At 63.0% G+C, this 13,486-nt stretch overlaps 1 protein-coding gene across 1 annotated transcript in view; it reads left to right on the forward strand.

Moving 5' to 3' along the window:
* Positions 1 to 3,498: 3,498 nt before the first annotated feature.
* Positions 3,499 to 13,486, forward strand: part of COL7A1 (collagen type VII alpha 1 chain) — a 29,294-nt gene continuing 19,306 nt past the window's right edge. The window contains exons 1-35 of the mRNA XM_079317197.1: positions 3,499 to 3,553; positions 4,161 to 4,251; positions 4,368 to 4,548; positions 4,626 to 4,785; positions 4,879 to 4,972; positions 5,056 to 5,214; positions 5,415 to 5,578; positions 5,676 to 5,805; positions 5,900 to 6,022; positions 6,544 to 6,693; positions 7,398 to 7,517; positions 7,647 to 7,793; positions 7,961 to 8,077; positions 8,152 to 8,301; positions 8,488 to 8,616; positions 8,703 to 8,849; positions 9,014 to 9,139; positions 9,209 to 9,352; positions 9,434 to 9,559; positions 9,627 to 9,773; positions 9,854 to 9,982; positions 10,053 to 10,199; positions 10,360 to 10,710; positions 10,793 to 10,929; positions 11,012 to 11,138; positions 11,217 to 11,360; positions 11,432 to 11,589; positions 11,691 to 11,732; positions 11,870 to 11,896; positions 12,012 to 12,056; positions 12,224 to 12,316; positions 12,639 to 12,710; positions 12,976 to 13,011; positions 13,086 to 13,139; positions 13,332 to 13,400. Of these exons, the coding sequence (XP_079173323.1) occupies positions 4,170 to 4,251; positions 4,368 to 4,548; positions 4,626 to 4,785; positions 4,879 to 4,972; positions 5,056 to 5,214; positions 5,415 to 5,578; positions 5,676 to 5,805; positions 5,900 to 6,022; positions 6,544 to 6,693; positions 7,398 to 7,517; positions 7,647 to 7,793; positions 7,961 to 8,077; positions 8,152 to 8,301; positions 8,488 to 8,616; positions 8,703 to 8,849; positions 9,014 to 9,139; positions 9,209 to 9,352; positions 9,434 to 9,559; positions 9,627 to 9,773; positions 9,854 to 9,982; positions 10,053 to 10,199; positions 10,360 to 10,710; positions 10,793 to 10,929; positions 11,012 to 11,138; positions 11,217 to 11,360; positions 11,432 to 11,589; positions 11,691 to 11,732; positions 11,870 to 11,896; positions 12,012 to 12,056; positions 12,224 to 12,316; positions 12,639 to 12,710; positions 12,976 to 13,011; positions 13,086 to 13,139; positions 13,332 to 13,400 (4,227 nt within the window). The 5' untranslated portion in view covers positions 3,499 to 3,553; positions 4,161 to 4,169. The remainder of the gene's footprint in view (positions 3,554 to 4,160; positions 4,252 to 4,367; positions 4,549 to 4,625; positions 4,786 to 4,878; positions 4,973 to 5,055; positions 5,215 to 5,414; positions 5,579 to 5,675; positions 5,806 to 5,899; positions 6,023 to 6,543; positions 6,694 to 7,397; positions 7,518 to 7,646; positions 7,794 to 7,960; positions 8,078 to 8,151; positions 8,302 to 8,487; positions 8,617 to 8,702; positions 8,850 to 9,013; positions 9,140 to 9,208; positions 9,353 to 9,433; positions 9,560 to 9,626; positions 9,774 to 9,853; positions 9,983 to 10,052; positions 10,200 to 10,359; positions 10,711 to 10,792; positions 10,930 to 11,011; positions 11,139 to 11,216; positions 11,361 to 11,431; positions 11,590 to 11,690; positions 11,733 to 11,869; positions 11,897 to 12,011; positions 12,057 to 12,223; positions 12,317 to 12,638; positions 12,711 to 12,975; positions 13,012 to 13,085; positions 13,140 to 13,331; positions 13,401 to 13,486) is intronic.

Below are 13,486 nucleotides of genomic sequence, written 5' to 3' on the forward strand. Positions count from 1 at the left end.
CTAAGCTGTCCCGCTTTGGCACAGAGGAGCTGGGGCGTTTCAGTCTGTTTCCCTTTTGAAGTGAAGCCTGGAGGATTGGCATGGCTTTTTCCCACCCCAGACCCATCAGGCTAGGTCAGCAGGAGGTAAGGGCTGACCATTTCCCACCCTGGTCTATTTTGTGGTCTCTCGGGCTGCTGTGTTGTCCAATGGGGTGGCAAAAGTATTCCCCAAGGCTGCACTGGGTGTGACCCTGTCCCTCTGGGCTGTCCCCAAGCTCACTGGTGATAGTGGCCAGGGGTCATGGGCCTGCTTCCTGGGATGCTGGTCTGGGTGGCTGGGTGCCACATCGTGGAGCTGGCAGTGGCTGCTGCTGGAAGACATTCCTGGAGCGTGTCCCAGCTAGCCCCTGTGGCAGACAAGGCTCCCTTCCAGGCTCTGGCCAGCTCCTCCACTCCTCACCCGCCTCAGCACCAGCCCCCTGCTGCTCCTCTCCCCAGTGTAAAAGTGCTGGGGGATGTGGTTTCTCCCTCCCACAGCCCCAGAACTGTTCCATGCATCCCTACTGACTGGGGGTGCTTATGTCATGCTGGGGTGAGGAGCACTGCAGGACTGCAGTATGGCCAGAAAACTAAAATCCTGTCAGGGTTGTGCTGAATCCCAGCCCTTGTCAGATCAGCACCAGAGGCAGTGTCTGCAGCGGGTGGAGGGGGTGGGCAGAGGGTGGGGGCAACGAGCCCCACAGCACCCAGTGCAGCAGGCTCTGTGTCTCACCATGATGTGTGAGTCATCCTGTCCCAGAGAGCTGAAACCTCACCTGGGGCTGAAGATTTCCTTCTTGTTTCACACTAAAGCAGCAGTGAGGCTTCATGCCTGGCAAGCATGGGTAGGGAGAAGCTCAGCTCCTGTGCTTCCCTTGTGCACACTCAGACCAAGGGGTTTCCTTCCATGGTGCTGGCTGACCCCTGAGGGTCAGGGTTGCTGCTTCCCTGGACAGTGCCCTGCAAACAGGGTTGTTGGGACCTGTGGAGGTGTCCTGGAATGTCTGACGATCTGGCCAGAGGCTGAGTGTCATTTGGGAACCAGGTTGGCACGCACAGGGTCAGGGGTCAGGGTCAGCCCTACAAATTTTGATCAGTGTCAGTGCAGAGGAATCAGCAGGCTCTGGGGCTGAGCCAGGTGGGAGATGGGGAACCCCAGGTCTGGGCTGTGGGAATGACCAGTGGCTGGGCTGCCAGACTTGCAGGCTTTGAGAAGGGCTTAGAGCCTTTCGGGATGTTCCCCGAGGGACTGGCGTGCAGCGGCGCGGGGGTGCCCGTGAATCACTCACACCTGGCGCTCTCCATCTGCACAGGCAGCACCGTCCCGCGCCGGGGGCCGCGGATTCCTTCCCTGCTCCTGGTATGCGGAGGGAAGCTGGGAAACACCGCGGAGGCGGAGACACTCCGGTTTTGGGGACCCAGCACCCCTGCGTGCCCCACTCCAGTGCACATGTAAGGGAAATGCGGCTAGCAAGATGGTCAGGATGCTGCCGGGCTCTCCATGGGTGACCGGGGTTTGGGGACCACCCCAAACCAGTGCCTGCCCCAGTCCTGGGGGCCGAGGTGCTGGCAGAGCTGCTGGCACGGCTGTGCAATGTCGCTGTCCCAGTGCCGCCTGCAGTGCCCGCTGGGCGATGTTCGCCCCAGCGCTGCCCCCGGCCGCCGGGTGACCCCCGGCCGCCCGTGCCCTGTCGCCGGCACCGCGCTGTGGGGCTGCTGCACCAGCTCCGGGCCCGGGGCCAGCCACAGAGCCCTTGGCAGGCCCCTCCGCTCCTGTTTAACGAAGCCCCTTGTCTAACTGGGACAGGCCGCCCTGTCTTCATTAAACGGGCTCTGGCGGGAGGAGGGTTTGGGGATGGTGCTGACCTGAGGATGCGGGACTCACGGCCGGACCCGCAGGGCTGGGGCAGCAGGGGGAAACCTGCGGCCACGGCGAACTTCGGAACCCGCCCACCAGGTTTGGAGGCCGGGGCTGGGGTCTAAGGAGAGGAAGGCTAATGAAGAGGAGGGGATTCACTGCTTGCTGTGCCTTTAAGAAGAGCGAGGGCATCGCCGCTCCTCCCCTGCCTGGGAACAGCTTGTGCCTGGGAAAGTTGCCTGCAGCCGACCCTGGAGCATCTTTGCTCGGTGGCCGGTGGCCCTGCCCCGGGCCCCCAGCTGTGAGGTGGCCCTGGGCCCCAGAAATCCCCACTGTTTCTCCCCTTGCTGCCCACAAGAAGATGCCCCTGGAGCTGACCATTGCCCTGCCAGGAGACGAGGGGAGGCCCTTGGCCAGTGGCCAGGAGGGATCAGGTAAGTGGGATGCTGGGGACAGAAATGGGGGCTGACCACGGCGACACAGGGTAGGTGGCATTGGGTGCATGACAGGTTCCTTGAGCCCCAGTCAACCCCAGGTGAGCACAGGCACCAGTGGGGATGATGAGGTGCTGTGTGATATGCCCCTAGGAGCAGTGTGGTCCCACAGGTGCCCTGGGAGTCAGGAGCACCCTGAGGGTCAAGGATGCACCCTGGGCTGAGAAGGAGCCTCAGGGGACTATTCCACCAGACACAGGATGGGCAGGAAGCAAGATCAGGGCAACACGACGTTCCTGCCTGCCTTGATGGGCATTTTCTCCCTTTCACCTCTTCCCAGCAGCTGCAGCCACATCACCAGTGGCTTTCCAGCAAGTTTCTCCAGCTCCAGGGTAGGTCTCAGCCATAAGGCTGCTGTGAGATGGTGTTTTGAGCAGGGCAGGATGATGTTCCCACAGCTGACTCCAGCACTCGTACTAGAACCATGAGTGCCAGGGTCCCATATGATGGGTAGCCCTGAGCCGTGTGTGCAGGAAAGATCCTGGGCGAGGTCTGACTGTCCTGCAGCCTTGTGGGAGCTGTGCTGGCAGGGGGAACAGGGCTTCACCAGCAGTGTTCTTCCCAGGGCTAGTGCTCACAGCCAGGCTTTAACCCAGATGGTGCCAGGGGCTCAAATTCCTGTGGCATCTCCATCCAGCTCTTCCTGGGGCCAGGCCCCAGGTCTCCAGGACACATTCCTCTGAGATGGATGGATGGATGTGGGTGGTCAGCTCCTGGCTGGCAGGTGCCAGAGCTGCTCGCCTTCCTGGAAGATGCAGGTGCTGGAGGGAAAACTGCCTTGAGCTTTATTGGACCCCACTCAGCCCCTGACGGAGGTCTTGGTGGCAAATCCAGCACCAATCGTTCCCGGGTGTTCATCCCTCTCCCGCTCCATCCCCATCGCGGACCCGCTGCGCGTCGTGCAGCCGCGGGGCAGCCGGGGTGGCACTCGAGCGGGAAGAGCCTGAGGAGCGGCTTGCTTTTCCTTCTTTCCTTCCCTCTCAGGGGAGCGGGTGGGAAAAGCCCTTCGGGAGGCCGGGCTGGGCGGGGGCCGCTCCGCTCCGCTCCCCCCGGGCCGTGCTCCGGCCGCCCTCCATAAAGGGGCGGGAGCGGCGGGGGCCGGTGCGCGCCGGCACCGCCTGCGCCCGGCACGGCTCGGCACGGAGCGGGACGGAGCGGGACGGAGCGGCCCCGCGGGGGCGGTGGGTGAGCGCGGAGCTGTGGCGGGGGTCCCGCCGCGGGTGTGGGGGCACTGCGGGGCAGGAGCGAGCCTCCGAGCGGGCACCCCGGGCACTCGCCCACCCTCCCGTGGCGGGGCTCGCACCGCCTGGGCCGGGCTGTGCTGGGGCTGGGGGCCGGCGTAGCCATCGCGGGGGTATCGGGCCAGGTGGGGCAGGGGACTGCAGGCAGGGCTGCCCGCTCTGGCTCTCCGCTGCCCCAGAGCACCTTCCTGGGGCGGGAGGAGTCCCTGCGGGCGGGGGCACCCGGTGCAGCACGGCCGGGGTGCGCCGCTGCCGCTGCCGGTGCGGTGGCGCGGGGCAGGGGTGGCGGAGGCAGAAGCCGGGCTGTAGCCGGGCCAGGCGCTCCCTGTATCCCCCGCACCGTGGACAGCCCCGCCGGCTGCTGCCCGCCTGCCCCGGCCCGAAGCGGGGCTCTCCCCGCGCCGTGCGGTGCCTGCGGTGGTTCTGGCACCCTGCCCTCCCAACGCTACCGGGAGTTCTGGCACGGGCGATGCTGGGAACGTCTCGGGCTGCTGTCCCCAAGGCCTGGGGCTGTGTGAGACCGTGGTGGCAGCATCCTATCCTGCAGGCTCCCACGATGAGCAGCCAATTCCTGCTCCTGGCTGTGCTCCCAGCCCTCCTGGGTGCTCCAGCTGCCATGGCCCAGAAGAGGAGCCAAGGTGGGTGCTGAGCACTGTGCAGAGAGGTGCACACGGTGGGTGGGATCATGAAAGGGCTTCACCACCAATGTGCCACAGTGCCAGTTTGTTCCCTGAATGCTGTCACTGCTCCGCAGCAGTGTGTGAGGATGTGCTGCAGGCTGACATCGCCTTCCTGGTGGATGGCTCATCCAGCATTGGAAGGAACAACTTCCATGCTGTCCGCACCTTCATGGACGAGCTGGTGGCGCCCTTCGTGCAGGTGGTGGGTGAGAAGGCAGTGCGCTTTGCCGTGGCACAGTACAGTGATGACCCACGGTGAGCCCACGGCAGGGGGTGTGTGGGGTGCAGGGTGGCAGGGCTGGGAAGTGACAGTGTCCCCCTGCACTCCCCAGGGTGGAGTTTCCATTCTCCCAGTACACTGATGGTGCTAGTGTCCGGAGGGCCGTCCAGCAGCTGAGCTACAAGAGCGGCAACACGCGGACAGGCGCTGGCTTCCGCTACGTTGCTGCCAACTTCTTCAGCCCCACGCAGCGCCGGCCTGGGGTCCCACAGGTATCTACAGAACAGGGGCCCTGGCAATGTGGGGAGAAGTGTCAGGTCCATGGGCCCCATGCTAGATCCCGCAGGTCTTTCCTGTCCCTGTAGATCTGCATTCTCATCACTGATGGCAAGTCCCAGGATGATGCTGAGGGGCCGGCAGCCAAACTGAAGAGCCAGGGAATCAAGGTCTTTGCCGTGGGTGAGTGAGGCTTCTGCACCATGTGAAAGAGTCTTTTGCTTGGTTCAGGTTTCTCCCTCACCCATCATCTCCCTCTGTCCCAGGTATTAAGAATGCTGACCACAAGGAGCTGATCCGTGTGGCCTCAACACCTACTGAGGCCTTCTTCTTCTACGTTGGTGATTTCAAGCTGCTGGACACGCTGGTGCCACTGATGACCCGCAGGGTGTGCACGAGTGTTGGGGGCACCCTGCGCCTGCTGGGTATGGGCCCCCATCCTCCTCCCTGAGGGGCACAGTGCTGACAGTGCTGGGTGCTGGACTGTGCATTCTTAGCATCTGTCCTGCCCCAAAATGACCTCCTGGCTATCCCATCCTGTTGGGCACACATCTGTGCTGCCCCAGCAAGATCTCCCCTCTGCTTCATGCACCATGGAGCCAACAGCCCCTGTGCTGCCTTACAGATGGGCCAAGCCACACTGGCCCCTCCAACCTGGAGGTCCCAGAGGGGGGCCTCGACCATCTGCGGGTCCGCTGGAGAGCAGCCAGTGGTCCCATCACTGGCTACCGGGTGCAGTACGTGCCACTGACAGGGCTAGGGCAGCCCATCATGGCAGAGAGGCAGGAGGTGAGTGCCCTCCCCGACTGCTCGGAGTTCCTGGGGGTTCCTGGTGGTCCTATGCATGACCTAGGGAAGATGAGGGGGTGACATTGTTCCTGCCCAGGTGAGCGTGGGGCCACGGGAGACAAGTACTGTGCTCCAGGGACTGCGAGTGGGGACAGAGTACCTGGTGACTGTCACCGCCCAGTATGCCAACAGCATCGGCGAGTCGGTGTCTGGCCGAGCACGAACCCGTGAGTGCCCGAGTCCATAGGGATGGTGAGTGCAGCACTGGGTGCCCACAGCACATGGGGCTGGGCACTCATCCCTGCTTCTGTGTGCCTGCAGAAAGCCGTGCTGGCTCCATAATGGATTTTCGTGTGGTGGAGACTGGATCAACGTTTCTGCGGCTGGCCTGGCGGCCTGGCCCTGAAACTCCCCAGGGCTACAGCCTCAGCTATGCTGTGCAAGGTAAGGGGATGGTCCCTGCCAGGGTTGGTGCAGCCCCCTGGGCAGAGGGATGCACGGGTGGGGGTTAATGCAGGGATGCACGCCCAGTGCTGTGGGTGTGTATCCGCCTGCTGTTCCACAGCAGCGGCACGCGTGCGCCGGGTGTGGGGCGCGTGTGTGTGCGGGGGCGTGGAGGCAGCCTGTGTATTCCTGTGCCCGGAGGCTTCATGCAAGGCTCAGGGTGTGTGCCTGAGCGTGCACAATGGCTGGGGGCCTGGCGTGTGCCCCTGTGGCTGCTGCACGTGGGGGGCAGGCAGCAGACCCCATCCCAGCCAGGGACTGGGCTGGAGCCACACACCTGGCAGCCCCACCCTGGCCTCAGGCACTCCAGAGGGTGCCCCTGGCCCACGTCCCAGCCTCTTCCCAGTGCTCCCCACCCCTGGCACTGACTGGCATCCCCGGGGCAGGGTGCAGGCCCACAGACACCCCTTCCCTGCTGGAGGGGTGTGTGCCATGTCCCTGTGCCCCCCTCACCCTTCCAGGAGCCCCTCAAAGGGAGGAGAAGAGCCTGACAGCCAGCGCACAGTCAGCCACGCTCAGAAACTTGCAGCCTGACACTGAGTATGTGGTGATGCTCCAGCCCCGCTATGCACAGCAGCCCGCTGTCCCTGCCACCCTCACCGCCCGGACACGTGAGTGCTGCACCCAGCCCTGCTCCTAGCCAGGGTTGGGATTGGGGTCCCAGCACAGGGGTGCCCCCCTCCAGTCACTGTGTCCCACTGGGATGGGGCTGCCTGGCCCATTGCTGCCTGTGAGAATGGGATGGGGATGCAAGTGAACGTGGCTACCACCAGGTAATGTTCTGAGCCCCAAAAGTTGCTCCCAGGGCAGGATGCAGCACTGTGCACTCCCAATTTCCTTTGCAGCCTTCTGGGAGTGTTTCCACCAGAGCTTTCCTCCCGTGACATAAAAAATGTTGACTGAAAAAATGCAGGGCTTGAGTACAGTGCTCTTTGGGAGGAAAATGTGGTTTCCACCAGGGCAGAGGCTGTTGGAAAGCATCTCTGGGTAGGAGTGGGGGTGAGGCCCCAAGGCAATATCTTTGCAAGCATCAGAGTTTGGCAAACCAATTCCTTCAGCTGCCCCAGGCAGTCTTAACCCACAGAAGGTATTTAAGGCATTAAGAGGAAGACATTTGAGCTCCATTTTTGCACAAGTTGCATGCTTTGAAGGAGCCACCTGAGCACAGGCTGCACTCAGTGACCTCAGTGTGGTTAGCATCCATGAGCAGAGGCAAGGAGCCTTCCTGGAGATGGTGATTTGCAGGTGGAGGTGGCTCCCACTGCCCCCTGCTCCATTCTCATGTGGGGGATGGACAATCACCTCACTTCCACAGGGCACCTGGTGGGTGTGCAGCACCTGAGTGTCCACAACGTGTCAGCACAGAGTATGCTGCTGGCCTGGCAGCCTGTCACTGGTGCTACCGGCTACCGGCTCTCCTGGGCAACCCGCACAGGTAGGCTCCTCTCCCAGAGCTTGTGTCCCTTCTGCTGGTGGCCCCTGTTAGGAAGGACAGCTCCTATGAGGGAGCTGGTGGTGCCTGCTGCCTGAATTCCCCAAGGGACTGCTGCACTGGCTCCCACAGGACAGGACAGGCACAGGGTGGACCTGGATGCTGGGCAGACGTCACACGCATTGGTGGGGCTGCAGCCCAACACTGACTATGTGGTGATGGTGGCCCCACTCTTCAGGCAGCTGGAGGGGCCCACAGCCACTGTGCAGCAGAGAACAGGTAGGTGCTGGGTACAGGTGATGCCATCCTGCTGCTGTGCATGGAAGGAGGCAGGGACCAGCCCTCATAGCCCCTATCCTTGCCATGTGTACGGACCAGACACATGGGCTGGGTGGCTGGCAGCAGAGGGGCACAAGGTACCCTGGCCCATGGGGTCCCTCTTGCAGAGGCAGGTACAGACCAGACGCTGCAGACCAACATCCTGGGCCCCACATCCATCCAGGTGCTCTGGACCAGTGCCCGTGATGCTCGTGGCTACCGTCTGGAGTGGAAGAGAGCCACAGGTGGGCTCAGGGTGCCTGTTGCCCCTGTGGGCCCTCCATGCCAGCAACTGGCTATGATCCTTCCTTTCCTGCAGGACCAGAGCCCCCCAGAACGGTGTCTCTCCCCAGCAGCACCAATACTTACCAGCTAACAGGGCTGAAGCCAGGCACCGAGTACCGCATCACCCTCTACACACTCTACGATGGGGGGGAGGTGGCCACCCCTGTCACCACCTTTCAGACAGGTGAGTGCTGCTGCGGGTTCCCTGAGTTGACCCCCACCATTCCAAGCCTTTTGTATGGAGGGATGTTCCACTGGGCATCGCTCAGCCTGAGGACTGCCTTGGCCATGAGAACCCCCCAGGATGAGTATAGGGGTCGTGCTGTCCATGCTGTGCCTCTCCAGCTGTGCCTCACGTTTCCCCTCACAGGCATGGAGGCACCCGTGGGTGCTGTGTCAGACCTGCGGCTCGTTGAGGAGTCGGGCAGGCGGGTACGGCTGAGCTGGACCGGTGTCCCCGGTGCCACCGAGTACAAAGTGGTGGTGCGCAACAACCAGGGTGAGCCTGTGGGCAGGGCCACGGGTGGTGCCTGGGGAATCCTGACCAGCTGACACTGGGTGACCACACTGCCCTGCTCCTGGCAGATGGCACGGAGAGGACGAGGCGCATCCCAGGCAGCCAGACAGGGCTGGAGCTCGGTGACCTGCGGGAGGGCATTGCGTACCTGGTGCGTGTTTCGGCACTCGCAGGCAGTCGGGAGGGCAGTGCTGCCACGCTCACCATCCGCCTCAGTAAGTCCACAGCAGGGTTTGATGCCAGGAGTTCTGGTACTGCATATTCCCACTCTTGCATGCATCTGTCCTCTCTCACCTTGCAACCCCCTGGGGTGGCAGCTTGGCTGTGGGGTCCCTTTGGACTCCCCAAGGTGACACTGTGGTGCTGTGGGGTGGTGCAGAGTATCCAGAGGTGGGCAGCATTTCGGAGCTGCGGGTGATGGAGGCCGGTCCCAGCCAGCTGCGGGTCACCTGGCGAGGGCTTCCGGGTGCCGGGGGCTACCTGCTGACGTGGCAAGGCAGTGACGGTGAGTGTATGGACTGTGGGATGCTGTGGCAGCAGTGCTGGAGCCCTTCCTATCCCAGTCATCTCTTAGGTCAGAAGAAATCCCGTTTCCTCCCTGCTGACCCCACCGCCTTCACCATTGAGGGGCTGCACGCCAACATCGTCTACACTGTCAGTGTCTCAGCCATTGTGGATGGCCGTGAGGGCAGCCCTGTCACTGCCACGGGGCGGATAGGTGAGGTACCCCCCGCCTGGCAGTGCTGTCTGGTGCCATTTGCTCTGAACCTGAGTGACAGTGGCCCTCTTGGTGTCACAGTGCCAGAGCAGGTGGGGAAGGTGACCCAACTGGAGGTGCAGGCATCCAGGAGCAACGTTGCCCGTGTCACTTGGGTCGGTGTGCCGGGAGCCACTGCCTATCGCGTGGTGTGGAGCCGCAGGGACGGTACTGTGGGACGGGGATGGGGGAGGGCTGTGAGGGCAGCAGGGCCTGATGCCACAATCCTTGGCAGGGGGTTCGGAGAATAGCCGACGAGTTCCTGGCCACACCAACTCCTTTGACATCCCCAACCTGGAGGGAGGCGTCTCCTACACGGTGAAGGTGACAGCACTCATTGGCAACCGGGAAGGCAACCCCGTCTCCGTTGTCGTCACCACCCGTGAGTGCTGGGGCAGAGGGCATAATCCTGGGGTGGCACTGGGCACTCTTGCCCCTAACACCTGTCCCTCTCTTCCACAGCGGAGGCAGTCCCCCTGCACTCCATCAGTGGCTTCCAGGTGACCGAGGCCTCGGAGCATCGCCTGCGCCTAACCTGGCTGCCAGTGCCTGGCAGCACCGGCTACCGTCTGTTCTGGCGCCTGGCTGAAGGTAGGCATAGCTGGCTGGCACCCCTGCGTCCCTGCCAGCCTCCACCCTCACTCCTCTCTGCCCCTGCCAGGGGGGTCCCAGCAGAGCCAGCAGCTCCCAGCCACATCCAGCTCTTATGTTCTGTCGGGACTGGAACCGGGCCGGCGCTACCAGATCAGCATCACCAGCCTGGCTGGCAGCCGAGAGAGTGAGCCAGCCACCATCACTGCCATCACCAGTAAGGGACTGCCTGGGGCCAAGGCAGCATAAGCCCCCTGACACTTGGCTTGAGCCCAGAGGGGCATCCAGGGACTGGACTGTCCCAGCATTGGGCTGGGGAGGGAGCAGGTTGGGGGATGCCCCATGAAGCTGGGACACTCTTTCCTCCCCCTTGGTAGCTCCCCCAAGCCACGTCACCAGCCTGCGGGTAATGGAGGTGCAGAGAGATTCGGTGACTCTCACCTGGACCCCAGTCCCTGGTGCCTCTGGCTACATCCTCTCCTGGAGTCCTCCCGCAGGTGAGATGAGTGGGTGGCCCCAGGACAGCGGGCAGCATCCCCGCAGGGGCTCGCTGATCCCTCTGACTGTCCCCTGGGTGGCAGCTGGTGGGGAGAGGGGGCAGACGCTGCCCAGCACTGCCAGCTCCCAGCAGGTCTCTGGGCTGCGCCTGGGCCAGCGCTACACCTTCACCCTCCGCCCACTGCTGGGGAGCGCCCCGGGCACCGAGGTGTCCGTCAGCGAGCGCACAGGTACTGTGGGGGCACTGCAGGGATGGGCTGTGCTGGGCTGGGCTCCACTCTGGTGCTGGCTTCATCCCTTCCTGGCTCACAGTCTGCAGGGATGCCCTGGGTGACGTGGTCTTCCTAGTACACGGCACCCGCAACAGCTCCTCTGGTGCCGACGCTGTGCGCACCCTCCTGTCCAACACCGTGTCGGCCCTGGGGCGCCTGGGCCCTGAGGGCACACAGGTAGGCTACTGCCACAGCTCTGGGGGCACGGGGTGGGATGTGGGTGGGCCGTGGTGTCCACTACTCCCCTGCACCCTTGCAGGTGGCCCTGGCCACGTACAGCTACCGCAGCCTGCCCTGGCTGCTCCTCAACCGCTCCAGCGACCTGCGCACCGTGCTGGAACAGATCCGTGCCATGCGCTACGAGGAGCCCAGCGGCAACGCCATTGGTGAGGGGTGGCACTAGGAGCTGGGGCAGTGGTTTCCAGGATCCTGCTGACTGTCCCTTCTTCCTTCTCCCTCTCTAGGGGCTGCCATCACCTTTGCCAGGACCCATCTGCTGAGTCCTGGTGCAGGGCGCCGTGCTGGGGTGCCAGCAGTGCTGGTGGTTCTGGCTGACAGCCCCTCTGGAGATGATGCCATCACTGTGGCCAGGGATGTCAAGGCTGGGGGTGAGGATGGATAGGGTCTCATCAGGGTGTGCAGGGACTTGTGTGGGGTGCTGAGGGTGCTCTTGGCACAGGGGTCCAGGTGCTGGCAGTGGGCATGGAGGGGGCAGACCGGGAGCAGCTGCGGCGCATGGTCACCAGTGAGGACCCACGGTACATCTACCATGGCAGTGACCTGACAGAGCTGGAGGGAGAGCTCACTGATGACCTCTGCACCATCATCTCCACCAAGGTAAGGCCAGAGTACCTCGGGGGGTGTGGAGGGGGAGCAGCCCCATGTAAGCTGGGGGTCTCCTATCCCTGGGTTCACGCAGGCTTGTCTTCTCTTGCCAGCCAGTGCCGAAGCCAAAGCCCTGCACTGTGCAGTGCCCCAAGGTGAGCTTCTCGAGGCTGTGCCATGCCACAGGTGCTCAGCATGGGTCAGGGACCCCTACTTACCAACGGCAGAAGCCCAGTGGGGAGTTAAGTACAAGAGTGCCAGCCCCTAACCCCTTCCCTCTGTTCCCTTGCAGGGCGAGAAGGGAGACCGCGGAGAGGCAGTGAGTGCTTTGGTGACATCCTGCCACCAGCTGGTGGCTTTGGGGGATTTGCATCTCCCAAACCATGCTAACACCAGCTCACAGGGGACACTCACTACTGGCTTTGTCTCTGCAGGGACTGCAAGGACGTATGGGACCACCAGGTCTCCCTGGGCAGCCGGTAATAACCTGATGGAGGGGGGTATAAGAGGGGCAGCTCCCTGGAGAGGATGCCCTTGTCCTCGTGTTCCCTTGTTCCTTTGACCTGCAGTGGGTGGGTGTGGGGCAAGGATAACACCTCTTGACCACCATCTGCCACCCAGCCTGTCCTCTCCATTGTGTCTCCAGGGTCGCCATGGGCTTCCTGGCCCTCCAGGACCACCAGGACCACAGGGTCCACCAGGAGAGAGTGCTGGGAGTCTGGGCAAGAAGGGGGACAGGGTGAGTACCTCTGACCTTTCACCTGGGCACCTCAGGATCCCTGGACACAGTGACCTGGCTCCCTGGGGCCTCTCATGCCCCTGTCCCTTTGGTTTCCCCACCCACACTGGAGGGAAAATCCCATTGAAGAACCCCAGTCCAGCCCCACACTGCACCCTCACAACTCAGCTCAGCACATGGGGGAAAGGCCCACTGGATCCCAGCTCTGCCTTGCGGGTGCCCTGAGCTCCCAGTGCTGGGACCACCACTGCCTGGGGCACTGGAGGCGTCTGGCAGTGCTGGGGTACAGCAGATGCTGGCATGATGCTCCTCTGTCCTGCAGGGATTTCCTGGAGCTGATGGGACACCAGGAAGCCCTGGACGCCCTGGGAATCCTGGATTACCTGGGCAGCCAGTGAGTAAGGGTGTCCTTTTGTTTTGGTGCTACACATCCCATAGCCCTGCCTGGTCCCTGAGCCAGCTTTTGCTTCCCTGCTCCCTGTGCTAGAGCAGCTGGCAGGGTCACTGCTGTCTCCTGTGTGTGTATCCCAGCAAAGTCTATCCTTGCTTTGGTTGGAGATGACATGCCATGCCATGCCATGCCACCCCATCCCATCTCTTCCATCCTCACTTTCCTGGCTGGCAGGGACATTTTCACCTCCTGAACTATTGTTTTCTAGGGCATCCAGGGCATCCCTGGTCCTCGAGGAGATCCTGTGAGTATGGCCCCAGCACTCTCCAACCCTTCTCACACCCAGCACCCCATCTCATTGTCATCTTTTCTTCCCAGGGGACACGGGGGCCCACAGGACCTAGTGGTCCAAAGGGGCAGAAAGGTGAACCGGTAGGTGATGGACAGAGGGCCGCCCCACAGGGGTCCCTGAGCAGCACTGGGGACCCTGCTGGGCACATCTTGGTGCCTGGCATCTCCTGGCCCCAGGGTCTCCCCATCTCTCTGTCAGATTCTGGCCTTGTGGTGCTGTGGCCACAGCAGGGCACATGCTGTCACTGATTTTTGCTCCCTCTCCTCGTGCAGGGAGAGCCCAGGGTGATCACTGATGGAGAGCAGAGGCTGCCAGGCCAGAAAGGGGAGCCAGGTGTGCCGGTAGGTGTGGGATAGGGATGTGAAGGGGTCTCTGCCAGCACCCCCAGCCCACAGCACAGCCTCAGCTGATGGAGCACCTCTGTCCC

Source organism: Erithacus rubecula (assembly GCF_903797595.1).
Source record: "Erithacus rubecula genome assembly, chromosome: 13".
NCBI lineage: Eukaryota > Metazoa > Chordata > Aves > Passeriformes > Muscicapidae > Erithacus > Erithacus rubecula.